The sequence below is a fragment of the Lemur catta genome, chromosome 6, assembly GCF_020740605.2.
Source record: "Lemur catta isolate mLemCat1 chromosome 6, mLemCat1.pri, whole genome shotgun sequence".
Taxonomy (NCBI): Eukaryota; Metazoa; Chordata; class Mammalia; order Primates; family Lemuridae; genus Lemur; species Lemur catta.
Window position 1 is genome coordinate 41,953,587 of NC_059133.1, and position 19,462 is coordinate 41,973,048.

A 19,462-nucleotide genomic window follows, 5' to 3' on the forward strand; every position below is an offset into this window, starting at 1 on the left:
AGCTGGATAACTAAAAATATATAGAAGAAATCAGCGGGGCATGGTGGCACATGCCTGTAGTCCCAGCTACTTGGGAGGCTGAGGCAGAAGGATTGCTTGAGCCCAGGAGTTTGAGGTTGCTGTGAGCTAGGCTGATGCCATGGCACTCCAGCCCAGGCAACAGAGTGAGGCTCTGTCTCAAAAAAAAAAAAAAAAAGAAAGAAAAAGAAAATATAGTGCTTTAGGACATTCATTAGTTCTCAACCTGGCTAAACATTAAAATTTCCCAGAGCTTCCTAAAAATACCCACATATGGGCCTCATCTTCCAACATTCTGATTTACTTGATCTTTAGGCCTTTGCAACCATGTTTTAAAAACTCCCTACGTAATCATTCTAATGTGTAGCCACAGCTTTATCAAGTCTCAATGTCCAGGTTATCCCCAGATCAGGTAAATCAGAATTCTGAGGCTTGAAGGCTAGACACAGGTATTTTTTTAAAACATGCCCATGTACTTCCAATGTATACCCAAAGTTCAAAACCAATGGTTGTAACCCACTGATTTGATTGGCTTAAGGATTAAGGGTGTGACTGTTTTGCTTTCCTTCTTGAACTAAGTCAGTTCTACATTGGCACTACAGTAGGGTCATCAATAAAGAATCCACTTATGTGGTGGTTTATTCATGGATTCCTTCCTCAATTTCTTTAAGAAAGCAAAAGGGGCAGGGAGAAAAAGGTACAGAAATCACATGAGAAACATTTAAAAATACTTTTAGTAAAATAATCCATACCATGTCAAAACTCCTTTAGCACATAGTAAATCAGAGTGAATAACAAAACTGAAAAGCAGAATTCACTTTCATTGAGACTACAATGTGAAGAAGAGCACAACTTAGATGTACATAATAGGAAATCATACCATTTTCCAGCAGCTTATAGGAGAGTAAATTAAAAAAAAATTACAATAATTTTCCAGTGACTCTTTAACTGTTCGGGATGCCAATACTAAACCATATTCCTATACATACTTCAAAGAAAGCTAGATAATACATTAAGAATATTGAATTCAAGATAGTTTCTGTTCAGAGAACAACTGAACTATATAGTAAGGTGCACATTTTTTAGGTATAAGATAACGTTCTTTTGCTTTTAGTTAAAAATAACTTTTTTCATGCTTTATAATGGTCATATGAAAAAGGCATTTACTTTTTTTTTCATCACTAACCCTGAGGAAGGAAGAACAAGTGTGGAGTAGGCCACATAACTTACTAGGGACCAATGTCCACATTTTTCACAATTGTGATGGCAAGGTAATGGGAGAAGTCCAGGATACTATGCTTATTTAGGCTTCCACATATATTAGCTTAAAACATTTAAGGCAGACACAACATTTGGGTAACCGGCACAGTAGCATTTCTCTGCCTCAACTGAGAACCATTTTAATCATCATCACTTTTAGGCTCTATGTTGGTTTAAACAAACAAAATAATACTTGACATTGATTATGTAGGAATTTTTAATTCAATATATAGCAATATGTAGGGACAATGTAGCTTCACTGCTTAAGAATCTCCATTCAACAGAAGAAAAATATGCATAAGTTCTATGAACTCTTCTCTTTCACTAGAAAGATGCTAGCTGCTACAAGGGAGTTGAGAGGAAAATGGAATTCTATCACAATGGAATAGGGGTGAAACTAGTAATTCTGCTTTGCCACTACAAGTATTATTCTTAGGATAAAAGTCGGAATTGCAAATTTAGGTTGACTCACCAGTTTTGACCTGTGGAAATGAAATAAAAGTTTACTCCCTGGGCCAAAAACCTGAAGCAGCTGTTGGGAGCAAGAGGGCAGTAAGGACAGAAGAAAACAGATTCACTGCGTTGTTATCAAGAATGGGTTTCCCTGCTATGTACTTTGCCTCATTTGTTGGGCTGTTGACCACCATGCCAGTGCTTTCATCCAAACCTGAAGTGGAAAAGAAGAAAGTGAGGTGGAAAAACCAAATGACTTGATTAAAAGAAAAAAAAATTAGCTTTTTTCCTCCAAAGGAGATACTTTTTGAAAGATTCTCAGTGACTTGTAAAATGATACTGATGCATAATTTATATGATGAGAGATATGGAACCCTTGATTACAAAAGGCCTCTTTGAATAAATGAGTTTTAGCACACCTTGGTAATGTTCTCTCAATTCCTCTGGAGTTGCTTCATCAGTGGAAAAGAGAACATTAAAAGCAGAAAGGGCATGAAATTGGCAGGCTGGGCTTGTCTTCTCAGTGGTTCCCCTCCAAGATCAACCTGTGAGGTCCCTGAGAGTAGGGTTCATGTCTGTGGCCTCAGCCCTGGATCTACAGGGTCCAGCACAGTGTTGGCACAAAGGAGGTACACAAAGATTTACAGGATGAATTAGTAGTCTCCCCTATGGTGCACATTTCTTTTTCAATCCATTCAATATGATCAGAACTTCACCAGTTACAATGAAACCCAGGCTCTTGGGGGCTGGGGGAAAAAAAAAGAAACCTAGGCTCTCTAAAAAACATGTGTACTCTGTAAGTGTGTGTAGGGGGTGTGTGTGTGCAGAGTTACTGATCCTTTAGTGGGAATTAAAATCAAACTGCTTCTTCTTTAGCATTTAAATGAGACTAACAAAACTGAGAGAGCAAATACACTGGTGCGGAGAGCAATGGAAGGGTGATAGATTATCCTGGGGTGTGAAGAGCACTGGGAGGACTGTAATCAGAGAAACTTTCTCTAGCCTCCCAGCGTCCTCATGATGTCAATCAAAGGTGAAGACATGGCTGGTGAGAGTGTGGAGCAAATATACTCCTAACAGAATACGTCAGCACACTGATAGGACAGGAGAGCCTCAGAAGCATCCCACGCATCTTGTGAGTGGGGCTAAAAACTCAGTGGCCAGGACAGCAAGCACGATAACACAGTAGGAAAGTAGGTCATATGTGTTAGTCAGATTAGTAAAATAGTTATTCCTCAAATGGACTTGGAAAACAAATTAAAGCGATCCGATCCCAAAAGTCCTGCTTTCCTGGGATTGGGTGATGGTGATGGCCCATAAGCAAAAACATCTGTTTCCTGCACCATCATATCCTCCCACATAGCTTCTAATCATTGCTCTGTAGGACTAATTCTCTTTCAATTAATTTAACACAAAAGAAAAACAAGATTGTGGAAGAGACTTTGCCCTATCATTTCTGGTCCCTCAACACCTTGTGTCTTTGGATTTATTTTTAATTGTCACATCTTTTTAATTTTTCTTTTCCTATTTATTCCCCATTTCTTTAATATACTAAGATGCAATAATAATGAAATGTTCTTACCAGTAAACTGCATTGTAGCCCCTAAATATGAGTCCACAATTGATCCTAGTAGTCCAGCTAGACCCCCAAAAGCAATAATTGGCCACTGGGGAGAAGAAATGTCTAAATCATTCACAAAAACCAACTGTGTGAGGAAGTATGCGAGGCCCACAAAGGTACCACCAAGGAGACTTGAGGCAAGGCCCACCACTGTAACCCCTCCGTTGGTCCCTGAAGAAGAAACATGCATAAAATCACCTGGTTAATAATCAGTAAACACATAAAGTAAAGAAAGCAAAAAATTTTGATACCTCTCTAATCAAGGCTAATTCAAATAAAGCATTCTCTTTAATATAATCTCAAGACCATAGCCTACTTAGAAAACTGCTTTTTCCCTGTAGTAACTCCTAAAATTCTAAGTAGTGCAGTGGAATGGTTCCATAGAGCCAGACTGCATGGTTTCAATCTTAGTTCTGCCACTCTGAAGCTGTGTGACTGTGGTTAATTTATCTTAACTACTCTATGCAGTAGTTTCCCTGTTTGTAAGATGGAAAGGAACCAATTCATATGATTATTAATATTATGAGTATTAAGTGGTAATAAATGTAAAGCAGTTAGAACAGTGCTCTATAGTAGGTATTCTACTGTAATAGCTAATATGTTAGCTATCATAATAGTGATAAGAAGAGGAAAAGAAAAAAGGAGGCAGAGAAAAAGGTGATGGAGAAAGAGGGTGGGAGAGAAAGAGAGGAAGAACAAGATGACAAAAAAGAAGCAGTACAGGTTAAGTATTCCTTATCTGAAATGCTTGAGACCAGAAGTGTTTCATATTTTTGATTTTTTCAGATTTTGGAATATTTGCATAATACATACTTACTGGTTAAGCATCCCAAAAATTTGAAATCCGGAATGCTACAGTGAGCATTTCCTTTGAGCATCCTGTTAGCGCTCAAAAAGTTTCAGATTTTGGAGCATTTCAGATCTGGATGTGCAATTTGTAGCAGTAGTTGATAAAGTTAATGGGGAACTGAGATGATGTTAAAGCACTAATTACATAACAGGCCCTCAAGAAATAGTCTATCACTTCCCTTCTTTTCTTTCCCCATTCATATGTTTCTAGGTCAATCTCTATGTTTCTGTATTGTTTATCTAGGTCTTGCTAACATTTCCTGCAAATATTATTATCACCAATTTAATAGCCTATAGCAGTTTTCTAATTTGCCTTTATTTAAGGAGACTAAATACAATTCTTAAAAGGCTCTAAAATAAGAAATACATTAAATTAAGGAGATATTTTTGTTTGTTTATTTTAGTTTTTTTTAAGAAACTCAAATCAAGACTCACCAACTGGAACTTTTTCCCATGTTGTTATCAGCCTTGGCGGGCTTTTACTTAGAACCGTGCCAACTTCTGAAGCCCATGTGTCTCCAGCAGAGCAGGCCAGTGCAGCCAAGAGAGACAAACACATCCAGGAAGCAGTGTACTGCTTGGAAAAATCTATTGGGATTTCTCCAGGGCCACTTTCTATCATGTATAGCAGGGCCAGTTCTGTGGGCACAGCTCCATTACAGAACACCTGAACCCAATTCCTTTGCCCTCCTGAAAACAGATGAAAAGGACAAGAAATATTTTCTTCTCAGAAGGAAAATCATGCAGTTATAGAAATTTATATTTTAAGGTTTAAGAAAAATGAGTGACATTTTTAAAAAAAAAAGACTAAAAGTGCTATGACACCTTCACCCATATTCTATATTGTTATTATTAAATCTGGAATAATTAAGGATAGACTCTAGTGCTTCTAAAACTCTGCTGTTATGCCCTATTGTGGTGAGATAAATGATAAACTAAATTAGGCTAATAAAGTAATTCTTGTGCAAAAATTTATCTGTTTTGACAGTCTAAACAATGCATTCTGATTAAAAGCTTATGTTGGATGAAATAAAGTTTACTATTTTGAATAATAGCAAACAAAATTAATCTTACCTTCCTTATATTCTGAATCTAGACGCTTCTTTGTTTCTCCCTTCCATTTAGTGAGTTTTGAAGAAGTAAGAAAAAACATCAGCAAAGATGTAAAGAAGCTGAAATTTGCAATGGTTAGGATAAATCCAACCACTAGCCCTGAAAGAAACATACACAGAATTATATTCAATCCATAAATGACGTGAAAAAAGAATGGAATTTCTTTTCAGTTATTTTTACATTACAACTGGGAATGTATATTTCTAATATATTTGCATTTTACCAATTAAGTTATTACCAAGCAGTAAACTGAATGTCATTTTTATTATATTGATCATTTTTTTACCACATTATATTGATCATTTTTTTTTACCACTTTCAAACAATGCTATAGGAATGCAAGACAGACAAACTTTTTATAATCAAGTTGCAGAACAGAATGAACAGTAGTGATTTCATAACTAAACAATATATATTATATATACTGTTTGGATAGAAAGCTAGTTTGAAGAATTTCCAAACTAACCATGGCTCTCTCTAGAGATGAGATTATAGAATTTTTCAAGTGCATATATTTTATAATTTTCCCCCTATAGCCTGGAATAGTTTTCTCCCTACTTGATAAAGGAAAATCAAAAGAAGTAAGCTTTTTATGCTTCTCAAAGAACTTTCACGTACTCTCTCCTTATGCCTCACAAACTATGATGAGAAGATAGAGAGGTTTTCTTAGCTAAGTTTTCCTCGGTAAATCCACAAAAATAATCCTGAATTTAATGTGAAACTAAAACCAGAATATGTTCTGTGAATGTGATTTTAGATTTTTTGACTTTTCTCTGCCTTTTTAGATTTTGTTCAGGCAAACAAAAAAGAAAGAAGGTGACATCTTTTATTTTTTGATGAATGACTAATTTCAAGAAAAGCTTATAAAACCTGCAGTTCCATCAGGAAAACAAAGAAGAAGGAAGCTTACATTTCATGACACAAAAGAAAAAAGCAAAGGAAAGATGCATTCTTGATATCACAGCAATGTGGAAAAGGCCATTGAAATCAATTGCTAAAGTAGCTGAATATGCTTGAGACTTAAAGAACTTGCTGTGGGTTGTTTAAGAAGTTATAAAACCTCTCTTCTAGGTAATTCCTAGAGAGTACAAACATATTCTGGAATGGGCTTTTAGAATCACCCAGATAATCCTTAAAGGCCTTTTGTTATAAAATTTGAAAATGTTCTTGTGAATAAAATTTGGTTGGAGAGGGAGCAAATACCTTCTATCTTTATCACCACAACAGTTTAATTCTACAAAAATGAATTAGAGTGAAAATATGAGTAAAATTAGCCATCTATAATAAGTGGCAAAAACAAGAAATAAGTGTTTGATGACTAATAATATACAAAATTCAATCAAGGTGACCCCAGGAAATTAAGAACTGGATGTGACTGTCCCTAAGAATGCCTTTATCCCAAATGAGTTGTCCTATACACCATATATAGAAAGAATATGCTAACAGATGGAGGTAGTCTGAATAGTAGCTATAAAATGAGAGTTTCAAAAACTGAATTTGTCATTATGTCTTGAGCATGGTCCAGGTAAAGGTGGTTTAACCAATCAACTCCAGTATTTGGTTTATTCATTAAGTACAAATCTGTTGTAGACAGAGCTTTACTGTCTCTGGGAATTAAATTTATACAACTATTAATAATTCTTCTCATTCTGATTGTATGCTCACCAAGATAACTTTAAAAAAAATTTTTTAACTTTTATTTGGAAATAATTTCAAACTTATAGAAGGTTGTAGGAGTAAGAACAGTAAAAAGAACACTCATATACTTTTCACCTAGATTCACCTACTATTAACACTTTGCCCCATTTGCTTTATGATTTGTGTGTGCTTTCTCTAAATATATAAATACATATAAAATGTATTTTTTGGAACTATTTGAGGGTAAGTTATATATATCATGGCCCTTCACCTCTAAATACTTCAGTGTGTACGTTCTAATAGGGATACACTCTTACATAGTCACAGTACAGTTATCAATTGCAGTAAATTTACATTGATATAATATTTTTATTTACTATCTGTATTCCAATTTTGTCACCTGACTCATTAATATCCTTTTAGCATTTCCCCTGACAGCATAGGATCCAGTCTAAGGTAGTTGTTACATCTCTTTAGTCTCTTTTGGTGTGGACCATTTCTATATACCTTTTTCTTTTCTGATACTGTCATTTTTGAGAATCCAATTACCCCATTTTTAAAAAACATGTTCCTCATCTTGAGGTGTCTGATGTTCCATCATGGTTAGATCCAGGTTATGCATTCTTCATCCAGATACTACATGGGTGATGTTGTATCCCTCTCAGAGTGTCACATCTGGAGGCTCCTGATGGCCATCCTCCACTCACTGGTGATATTGATTTTGATCATTCAGTCAAGGTATTGTGTAATTTCTTTACCATTTAATTATTATCTTTTCCTTTAGAATAAGAAGCAATCTGTGGGAAATACTTTAAAATCATGCAAATATCCTGCTCCTTATCAAAATTTCCCCCAGATTTACCATTTCTATATGATTTTGCCTGATCCAATCTTTACAATGATGGTTGCAACGCTAATTTTTCAGCACTCTCCCCACATTTTCCAATCAGCTCTTGGCATTCTAACATAAGCAAGATCCCTACCTCTTTTCCCGCTACTAATAATCTAAACTGATTATTATCAGTATAGACTCACAAATTACTATTTTTTCTAATAGCTTATAATATATTACTGTGCTTAATTGTTGGTGCTTAGATTGGTTCCAGATTTGGTCAGGGGGTATCCTTTTAACTGGCTATTGTGCCCCTGTGACATGGCCTCATCATTTTTCTTTTTTGAGACAGAGTCTCACTCTGTTGCCCTGGCTAGAGTGCCGTGACGTCAGCCTAGCTCATAGCAACCTCAAACTCCTGGGCTTAAGCAATCCTTCTGTCTCAGCCTCCCGAGTAGCTGGGACTACAGGCATGCACCATCATGCCCGGCTAATTTTTTTCTATATATACTTTTAGCTGTCCAAATCATTTCTTTCTATTTTTAGTAGAGACAGGGTCTCGCTCTTGCTCAGGCTGGTCTCGAACTCCTGACCTCGAGCGGTCCACCCACCTCGGCCTCCCAGAGTGTTAGGATTACAGGCGTGAGCCTCCGAGCCCGGCCATTTTTTTTTTTTTTTTTTTTTTTGAGCATTTCCTTTCTTTCCGGTGTAACAAGACATTCTAGGCTCACCTCAAACCTACTCTGCCCCAGCCCTGTAAGCAGCCATCTCTCTGATGAGCTGTGGCTCATTTTAATAGGTAATATATGTTAGACACCAAGATGTAGGTTCTCAGTGTGCTCATTGCTACTGGGGTATCTTTGCTGTTTGTGGACAGGGCAAATAATTACACATACTGATATCCAGAAACATACAAATATATACACAGGAATATATACACATACATACATACACATATTTTAGAAATCATAAGATCACACCAACACAAATTGCAATCCAAACCCACAGGGTTCTCTCTTGTCTTCCTCCCTTCTATATTTGCATGTTTCACTTTTCTTAGTAAGAACCCTGACTGCCAACAATGACAAATTCACCCATTTGCTCAATCCTATATTATATCTAAAATTGTTTCAGAAATGCTTCACTCATACTACCACAAAACAAACCTACTAAAAATAGTTTAGGATTTGTTTGTAATTTTCCCCTCCCTTCAACCTAAAACAAAGGTATATAGTAAAAAACAGTGTTCACTGGTTACTCTTTTCCTTTCAGTGTGCTCACAGTATTCATTGGAAACATAACTGAGTTCATTTCAGTTAGCTTTGTTTTAGATTCCCCTCCTTCCAATCCTTACTGGTTTGATTTCTTAAATATGTAGAACATGCTTCTAAATGTCAAACTTACACAAAAAGGAATACTTAGAAAAATGTCACTTCTTCCCAGATCTCGCCGCCCCCCCCACATCTTTAGCTCTCACTCCAGCCTTTGTAAGCAACTGCATTATTTTCTTTCCTGTGTTTATGTTGTATTTGTTTATCATTCCTGTGTTTTTTTTTAAGTAGATATATGCATTTTTCTTATTTTCCCTTCTTTCTTACTTAAAAGGTAGCATTCTCTATATGTTTCTTGGAACTTTCAAGCAAACTTTTGATAACTTTATAGTTCTTTTAGGGAAAGAATGTACTAATCTGCAATGAAAATTTAGGTCACTGTAACCAAGAAGCTGACATTCTGCTTTGTAAATTGGTCTCTCATGAGTTTTACTGGCTTGTGTCTAAACTTGAGAGACCTTCTAGTCTGCGTGCCTGACAAAAATCTAACTCTAGCCCTGCCGGATAGGGTTTCATTTTCCCAGAATGTGATAACCACACTAAGGTACTATTATCTTGTATGGCCTTGCCCAGGCTGCCTGCTGTTATCTCTAGTTTTTCTATGTTATTCCTGCCTGTGAACTGATCCATCCCCGACTTACTCTGTGGTTGACAATACTCTATTCTCTGTAACTCTAATGATAAATATATTCTGTTCTGTTAAATGAAGAATTTTATTAAATAAAATTATGTTCAATAACAGAGTCAATATTACATAAGACATTAAATAATTTAATATTTAATGAATCTATTTATTCAATAAGGAGGTATTAAATAAACAATATCTTATTAAATAAAATAACAGGGGACCAGGTTTCTTTTGCTATAATAACACTTTCCATTGCTTAGCTCAAAATTCAAGTATCATAACCAATGAGACAGTTATTCATTGATTCATCCAAAGATGCTCAATTACTGGTATTTTATTTAAGTTTAATATATTTTAAGAGTGTAAGAAATAGGGGAACTTGGTATAAAGTAGTAACGAAGCACTTCAGATCTGGAGTTGAGTAGTCTGGAGTTCAAACTTTGGCTTCTCCACTTACCACTGTGAGACAAACCTCCTTAAGCTTCAATTTCACATTAGTGAAATGAGAATAATCAAAATTCCTATCTCACTGGCTTGCTATAAAAAGTTAGAGATGATTTTTGTAATATGCTTATTATATTCCCCAGGATGTAGGAGGCCTTTAAAAAATGTTAGCTAATGTCATTGTTATTGACAGCAGTGACAGTTCCAGTGACAAAAGCTCAACAACAATAAATATTATTGTTATGCAAACTTTAAGTTTCTTCAACTGATTTTTAAATTGTTATAAAAGTAGTACATAACTATTGGAGTAGAAAGCCAAACCATATGAAAGTATATGAACTGAAAGTCAAAGTGTCTGCCCTCTGCCCTTTCATGAATAGTAATTATTAACAATTTGTTCCACTGTCTTTAAAAAAACCCAAAGTAGAAAGGGCCTAAAACAACCTACACTGAGATGTTACAAATGGCAAATGGCCTTTATATCCTTTTTACTTCAATCACCTTAAAATACTATATAAAGTGATCAATGTTCATGTTGATGACAGGTTCAGATTGAGGAAATAAGATAATGTGCTCTGAAGGAATGCTTTCCTTCATGTAGTCTAAAAATATCTTGGAACTTTTGGCAACTCCCAGGTATGCCTACATTTTTACATTAGTAACTGCTATCTCCTGTTTATGTCTGTTCCACCTCTCCACTGCACCCCATTGATAATCTCTAATTATCAATGATTAGGGGTTCACATATGGGACAATAAGGTACTCACAAAGAACTTGAAGACTGAAATATTATGGCTGCCTTCTGAGCCTAAAGGTAAATTCTATCTAGATGCTATCTAGGGGAGTAAAAGAACACTGTCTCCAAATGTCTGATAGTGGGAATAGAGTTACATCCCAAATTCTAACCAAGGTGACCTGGGTAATCTCTGGGAGGCAGAAGATGGAAAGGCAGGGCTGAAATTTCATAGTAATTTAATCAACCCAAATCTATCTAATCTATTGTTGTATATGCATTTTACAGTAATTTCATTGGTTAGCCAAAAATGTAGAAAGTGAAGGCCAAAAGAACCAGAAGTTGGCAGACTTGTCAAACTCTGTCCAAGGGAGGGGACCCTTTGACCTGTGGACATGTATTACTGTTTCTCAGACTTTGTACTCACCAAAGCAACCTTATAATTATAATCTGGCTTGTCAAGTGGCCTGACTACAAAAATAGGACATGCCTGAACAGTGATGTTTGTATTCCAGTCTGCCTGGTAGCTCTAGATACGATCATGTTAATAAAGCAGCATTCTCGCTCATATATCAATCCCTTATGACAATGAGCAATGTTCAGCCAGTTTTCTTGGCCTGACAGAGTGAAGTTTCTACTTTAGAAAGGCTAAACATAAGACCTGAATTACAGTGACAAAAAAGAGGTAAGGCCACCCTTGTGGGACCAGACAGAGTACCAACATTGGCCTTTCCTGACAACACTCTATCTTGCTGTGTACTGCCATTACACTTACAGCATCTCCTGGGGACTAGAGGCCTCAAACTCATTTATAATCTGTCTCCCTTGACTAAAAATGTAAGCTCAATGACAGAAGAATTTTTATCCATTTTATTCACTGTTAAAATCCTAAGTGCCCAAAATAGTGCTTGGTATACAGGGACCCTAAGTATTTGTTGAAAATAAATGAAAAAATGGTAAATCACTCAGCTTAATAGTCTTGGCAAATAAAATTAAATTAAAACTTGCCAAGTCAAAAGGCCTGATAACAAATTGTCCACATTCACATGTTCACATGAAAACTTTCAGTAACTACACAGAACTATGTTAATAATGAGTAGACATTTCCTTGGAGTAAATCACCTACACAGTGCTTTACTGTTTACATGGACTGTTTACATATGACCCTCTCCTTATCCTGGCAACACTCTCTCCAGTAGACCAGAGCCCTCTACTTCAGTGTGCACCTTCAGCATTGCCTCCCCCATTCTACCAACACCTACGTATATGTTCCTGTCAAGGAGGGCTCTAAATCCCCAGATCCTGAGGAAGTTCTGTGAGTCTTACTTCTCAGTCCCAAACACACTAAAGTCATGATGTGGTAAACCTTAGTAAAATTCTTTATGTCTGTGAATAGCAGTAGTGGAAGAAAAGCAACTAAAATTTGTAAAATACTTGTTCACCAGTACTTAGCGTTTTACATGGATAACTCCTCATGATATCTCATTGCTATAGAAACTATTATTCCTTTCCATTTTACAGATGGGAAAATTATAACACTGAGAGTTTAAGTAAATTATAGTCATACTCCATGACAATATTCTCAAATACTATGACATACTTTAAATCAGCAATACGGTTTTTATCATTAAGGAAAAAAAAGTTCCAAACAGTCAGATACCAACATTTCACAGAATGAGATGATTAGGAAAAGATCAGAGGTTTTTAAAATCAAACTATTATTTCCTAAGCACCTATTATGTGCCTACCACTATTCAAAAAAACATGGGACACAGAAGCATAAGATACACTCTTTGTCCTCAAGGAGTTTAAAATCTAGTAGGTGTCCTTTGTTCTCAGGCAGATCAAGTGGCATGTTATAGTAACCAGGATAATTTTTTAGAAGCAAACTACCTGACTTTAGAACTATCAGTTACTACTGAAACAGAAATTAATAACATGCTTGCATCTACTACATTGGATCATTTCCACCTATTAGGGCTGGCAGCAAAGCAATGACTTTATTAGGTTTGAATCCTACACAGTGTGAATGCCTCATTAAGTACTAGGAAGCCTAGAACAATATAACCTTTCTAAGTGGGAATACTTCATTTAATCTCACTCTGGGAGAGTTAATTTTAATTTTCTGCAGTTTTCATTATTTTCCCCCTAAAACTCTCATTAGCCTTCAAACCTCTCTATATACTTCTCCATTAATGCAGATGATAATAATCAGCATATATAATGAGGCAAGAGAGAGGTGAAAGAGGGATGGACAGTAATATGAGCAGAGATACAGAGAAAGAAATGAAGGTTTGTGGCAACACCAATTTAAGTCATTCACGTAGAAAAATATGGTTGAAAGCAAATAATCACGAACAGTGAAGGTATTTATAGTGCTTTACAGTTTACAAAGATATGGTATCTCTCACACAATATCTTGTTTGAGCCTCACCAGTAAGCCCATAAGTATTACTATTGGACCCGTTTCATAAGAGATGAAGAAAGTGAGGCTCCCAAGTTAATGATTGGCCAAAGTTCACATGGATAACAGGTGGCAGTGCTAGGTTTCAAATATATATCTTTTAATTCTAAATCAAGATAGGAAGGAGAAGAGTAGAGGCCCAAGGGTTAGAAGGTAGGAAAGGAAGTGGTAGCAGGAAAGAAACCAAAGTAGAGATCAAAAAAGTAAGAGAAGTAGCATGGAGGCGAAAGGAAGACGGAATTTCAAGAAGGACTTGAGCTTTCTTGCTATAGGTAAACAATAATAAATACCAAGGGCAGGATACCTGACAAAGAATATTTTTTTAGCAAAGTATAACTCTACGTTATTACATTCAAGCAGAGCTTGTTCAAATTATTTGTAATAAATGAGTTAATTCCAAGAGCTAACAGCAGTGCCTGGTACATAGTAAGTACAAATAAGCATTTGTCAAATAAATAAAACATAACCGTTCCTAATACTTGTTGATTATATGGTAAAAAAAATTCATATAAAGATGTCAACATGTCTAGTTAACTTTAATTCTCAACTACCAACTCAGAATGAAAAAAAAAAACTCTCAACAGAACTTGAACAATGTTTCTCATTCATGAAAAAAAGAGAATTAGCATGATTCTGAAGAACTCTACCTAATAAGTATTCAATACATGTTGGCTATGTGTCCAGGCACTGAGCTAAGAACTTGATAGTAATTACCTCATTTAATTCTCACTATGCCCTAAGAATGAAATCAAGGGTAGAGCCAGGTTTTGGGGGGAGGAGGCACTGAAGCTTATATAATTTGGAAGTCCCCTTTAAGAAAAAGAGTACAAAAATATCTTTTACCTTTGCAAAATTTACAAAACCATAGGACCATGAGAACATATTGCTAGGGCTCTTCCCAAGGCCTTGGAAGGTACTAATTGCAAGTGAGGTGCCCTCAAGTTTAAGCTTCATTAAATTAATGATATATCCTTCTCTAGGTTAAATATTAAAAACTTCATTTTTTTATGACAAAAAAACTGAGGCAGAGAGGTTATATGACTCTTCCAAAGCTGTAACTATTATTCAAATTCATTCTGACTAACTCTAATGCTTATTCTTTTACCCATCATGCAATCTTGCCTCCATAAAGGTCTATTCTAGTTTATAAAACTTCATGAGAAACATCTGCTGTACTTGAATACAGAGGGGACAGAGGGTGTTTACAGAGCATCAGGGGCTAAAGATGAGCAGCATTCTGAAGGTTGGGTAGGTGGCTTCCAGACTTGCCTGTTCTAAATAATCCGCATCCTGTAGTGATTATATCCCGTAGGAAGTATTTTGGGGGAATCAAGTTTTGGTGTTTGTAACACTGGTAGGATATGAAAGTTCTAATGTCAAATCAGATCATGTCACACTCCTGATTTGAGGCAAGGAGATCTTACCTAGTTTGGAATTAAATTCTTACTGTGGTCTACAAACCCCAATATGACTCAGCCCTTGCCTATTTCTTCAACTTTATCTCTACTATTTAAATGAGCCTTATTCTTCTCACTCTCAAATAAGGCAGGTTTGTACATGTCAGGGCTTTTCCAATTGTTATTCTGTCAGCCTGGAACATCCTCTCAGATCTTCTCATTACTGGCTTCTTCAGGCCCCAGCTTAAAATGATCTCCTTAGAGAAAAGCACCTGACCTTTTTTCTGTCTACAGAAGGACTCACATCTTCCAACATACACACTATTATCTTTTTTCTCATAAACTTCATCATTATCTGAAAAGTTTTATATATTTTATTATCTATCTGCCCTAAAGAATAAAAATTCCATGAGAACTGAAACCTTGTCCTTGTTCACAGCTACATCCCCAGTTTCTAGACGAGTGGCACAGAGTACTAAGTACTTAATAAATATTTGCTAAAAGAAGGAATAAATGGCCTGTCCCTACCTTGGTTCTGAAAATAATTAATCTAGAACACTAAGTCTAGACTGCTTTGCTTGAGATTACTAATGGCAATTTCCAAGAATTATTCTTTCCAACTGTTCCTCTATGTTACACCTAGGAGAAGTGCTCCAATGTTTCTGTTAGTAGGAGACTAATCAAACTAAAGGAGGAGAATAGTCAAGGTCCTTTCTGAAAAGTCTACCCCATTAATCTACTTTATATCAATTACAAAGTTAAATTTGTATGTTACACTAAAACTATATGTTACTTTAGGAAATTTTAACAATAAGAATGCTGAGCAATACATAGCTTTATCATGTCTAAAATATATAATGTCATGATTTGTAGTCTCATATATTCAGAATTTAGAAAACATAAGTTTAAATTATATAAGCAAGCACTTATTATACAGTTAAACATTCAAAATGAAAACATACCTCCTAAAGCTCCACTATGATCTAGACTTTTCTTTTTAAAGCCATTAGAGACGATCAAAACAGGAACAACAACAGAAAACAGCCAACGCCAAGGAGACACGGGCCGTAAATTACCTGAAAAATTATAAAGGTGGAGCACAAATTGTGAAATCTGCACAGGTTAACCTTGGCAGTAAGCTTTGATAACTGCTATCTGGATTAAAATACTATCAAAAGTAGAGAGACTGAGATAAAGTCACCAAGGAAAAATACAGTCATGTGTCACTTCATGATCCGGATATGTTCTGGGAAATGTGTCTTTAGGCAATTTCATCATTTGCAAACATAGACAGTACTCACACAAACCTAAATGGTATAGTCTACCATACACCTAAGCTATATGAGGAACCTGCAGCCTCAAAGCCACATGTGGCCCTCCAGATCCCCAAGTGGGGCCCCTTGACCAAATACAAACTTCAAAGAACAAATCCCTTTATTAAAAGGGATTAGTCAATTATAATACAATGGCTAGTATTTGTGTACCTAAACATAGAAAAAGCACAGTAAAAATGCAGTATTATAACTTTATGGACCATTGTGTATGTAGTCTGTCATTGACTGAAACATCGTTATGAGGCACATGACTGTATTTATGTTGAGATTTGTATATTTCCAGAGGGGCAATCTTACTGGGAAATGGTCAAATAAGTTATGTCCAAGTTTTGAGAATATTTACAGCTATTAAAATATTTATGATAATGGGTATTTCAAACATGGGCATTTGGAGATTGAACGGAATCTCTGGGTCCTCATTTTTGTGAAAGGCACGTTTTAAATTTCAAGAACTACATAGAACAAATTCTTTATTTAACAGTATCATATTCCTCCCTCTGCCTTTCAGAGCACACCTGATTCAATGGTTAGAAATTGACTTTTCCAAAGGTTGCATTCCAGCTCACAGATGTTTTGTTTGGCTAGCAGTGTTTTCAAACAATTTGAGTCAATAATTAAAGATTAGGAGATTTCATATTTAAAAAACCAGATTCTTGGCTTCTGTTTTAAAAACCTAAAGTTCTGACCCACTTGGCAGAATTAATTGAAGGTGAAGAAAGGCCTCCTCTTTTAGACAAGCCATGGTTTTCCTGTTTTAATTCGCCACCGTTTCTGACAGATTCCTAAACACCAAGGCTGAATGATTTCCTTACAGTAAAGAAAAACACGAACTATTGCTTGTGTCCATGTTTCTATCAAAAATGGGAAAATGAAAGCCAAAGAGCGCCAAGTGTTCACCAAAAAATGGGAAAAATCCTATTTTTGAAAGTAAAAACTATTGACACGTTTAATATGCAAAAACTTGGCCAGCTCCATTCATTTGCAGTAGATTACTGGCCCCAGGGAGACACTTCAATTTACAAATCCTGGTTTATTCTATTTAGTTTAGGTCATAATTAATCCTGGCACCAAGAATCTTCTCATTTCCCTCCCCGCAAACTCCTACTCCCTATTGTGAATCATTATGAATGAACAGCCCTACTGTACCTTGGAGAACATCTATCCAATTATTCACAGTCTCTTTACAAAAAGAGTAAGATCTGAAATGGCAATCACTTATGATATAACCATTTATAAGAGTTCATTTTCTCATTCTCCTTTTCACTTTTTCCTTTGTTCTGAACTGACCAGTATTTTGTCTTTACAGGAGTACCAAAGAAGTTTGTGTGTAGAAATGCTCATGTTCTAACGTACCTTCAAAACCTTAAAGACCTGAGTCTGGAATAGCTTATAGCAAAGTAGCTTCAGGCTTTAAAAGGAGTCTATTCTTCTGAAGTGACCAAATGTCAGACAAATCCTTCAAATCTCAAACGTAAACATTATACTGTCTTTAATTCTTACTTTTACAGGACACTTAAAATTGATAAACTACATTACTAATATTCTTATTCAAAATTAAAAGCATCACTGTGATTGCTTTACAAAACTGTTTCACCTCACTTTTTAACCAAGATAGATACCATAACTACATAAAATATTAAAAACATTTTGAAATAGGCGTAGCCAGTATTCTCACACGAGCATCTATTAAAGGGTGTAAAACGTTCAAGGCACCGTTTATGTTAGTAAGTTAAATTCAGATTGTGGAAGTAAAGTAAACAAAATCATTCATAACCATGAGTTCACAATGGTACAATTTCAAATTCCCAGATTAGATTATAAAAAAAACAATTTAGAACAGGAAGGTAGTTTGAAGTCAGGAGTTCCAGACCAGCCTGAGTAAACTGAGACCCTGTCTGTACTAAAAATAGAAAAAATTAGCCAGGTGTGGTGGCTTCTGTCTGTTGTCCCAGCTACTTGGGAGGCTGAGGTAAGAAGACCGCTTGAACCCAGGAGTCTGAGGTTGCAGTGAGCTATGATGACGCCACTGCACTCTACCCAGGGCAACAGAGTGAATGCAACTCTGTCTCCCCCCACAAAAAAAAAAAAAAAAATTCATACTTACCATAATAAGTGCTTGCAGTCATTGACATAATCCAGAAAGCTAAAGAAATGCAAATGATCAGGCTCAATATAACTATATTAGTTATCATCTTTACATATCTTTTGCATATATTGTCGTCAAGATTTGTCATGGAAGGCAAGGATATGAGCACCTGAGGGAGAAAATATACAGCGTTTCTGAGAAAAATAAAGTCATTTAAGCTGACTGCAAAAAACTCGTTTAGAGGCAAACATAAATGCCAATGTCTTCCACCGATTGAACAAAAATAAACTCAAACTCTTTCCAAAAACTGGTGCTAGTGGAGAGCTCCAACTCGTATGGACTAGGTCCACGCCTCACTGGAAGAGCCAACAGCACCCCTCAGAGCCCGCTCCGGGCTGGCGGCCACTTCACACCTGAACCCCGCGAGCAGGAAGGGGAAGGCAAGGCAGAGGCAGCCAATCCGCGGCCCCGGGCAGCGAGCTCCGCCCACACCGCCCGTCGCAGCGCTTCTACACGCCGCCTATGGGAAGCGCCCGCTGACGCAGAGGCGCAGCGTGGGGTGTGCGAACCTGGGCGAGTCTGGGCGGTGAGCGCGGCGCGACCGAGCGCGGTCAAGTCCCGACAGTCGCCTGAGCTACTCCAGGGTCCAGGTCCAGCCGGCCAGCGCGGAGACCCACCCCCCGAGACTCAGTCCGCACCTCACTGAGCCTCCGCCTCTTGCGGCTCCCCTCTTGCGCGCATGCGCCGCAGCCGCGTGAGGCCTCCGCCTAGCTCACGTGAGCAGGGACTGCGGGAACTCGGGCTGCTTGTGTTTGCCTTGCTGCTGAGAGCGTGGACGTCTGGGAACTTAGGTCCGTGAGTTTGGGGACGTCCTTCGCGCTGAGAAGTGAAACCACCACCAGGATAGTAATAGAATAACAACGAAATGCAAGTGAATTTAGACCCTGTAAATACACTTCAAGCATAATATACGAATCCTTCTTCAGCTATGAAGAGTTTGTGCCAGTTATTAATAGTATTATGGATTTGGGGGGGAGGGGAATATAGTGTGTTGTAGAAACAGAATTTTGTGACTTAGAAAATCATTTAAGGCTGGGCGCGGTGGCTCACGCCTGTAATCCTAACACTTCGGGTAGCCAAGCCTTAGGCCGGTGTGAGCAAGAGCGAGACCCTGTTTCTACACACACACACACACACACACACACACACACACGAAAGTAAGAAAGAAAGAAAAATTAGGCGTGGTGGTGCATGCCTGTAG

The 19,462-nt window shown here is 36.9% G+C and overlaps 1 protein-coding gene across 2 annotated transcripts; it reads right to left on the reverse strand.

Annotated features, from left to right (window-relative positions):
• Positions 1-734: 734 nt before the first annotated feature.
• On the reverse strand, positions 735-18,921 carry TMEM19 (transmembrane protein 19). 2 transcript variants are annotated; one of them, XM_045553359.1, is made up of 7 exons: positions 18,771-18,921; positions 18,220-18,370; positions 15,744-15,857; positions 5,276-5,413; positions 4,637-4,891; positions 3,314-3,523; positions 735-1,945 (listed from the first exon to the last, which is right to left on the reverse strand). In XM_045553359.1, the coding sequence occupies exons 2-7, from the start codon at positions 18,347-18,349 to the stop codon at positions 1,782-1,784; spliced, it is 1,011 nt and encodes a 336-aa protein (XP_045409315.1). In that variant the 5' UTR covers positions 18,350-18,370; positions 18,771-18,921; the 3' UTR covers positions 735-1,781. The 2 variants fall into 2 exon arrangements, with proteins under 2 accessions (XP_045409315.1, XP_045409316.1); XM_045553360.1 differs by having other exon boundaries at positions 18,900-18,914.
• Between the last annotated feature and the right edge of the window lie 541 nt (positions 18,922-19,462).

Coding starts and splice junctions, on each gene's coding strand:
- TMEM19 (XM_045553359.1), bottom strand. CDS start 18,349: ATGACAAATCTTGACGACAATATATGCAAAAGATATGTAAAGATGATA. Junction 15,858..18,219: donor GACTGCAAGCACTTATTATG/GTAAGTATGAAT, acceptor ATAATTTTTCAG/GTAATTTACGGCCCGTGTCT. Junction 4,892..5,275: donor AGATTCAGAATATAAGGAAG/GTAAGATTAATT, acceptor ATCTGTTTTCAG/GAGGGCAAAGGAATTGGGTT.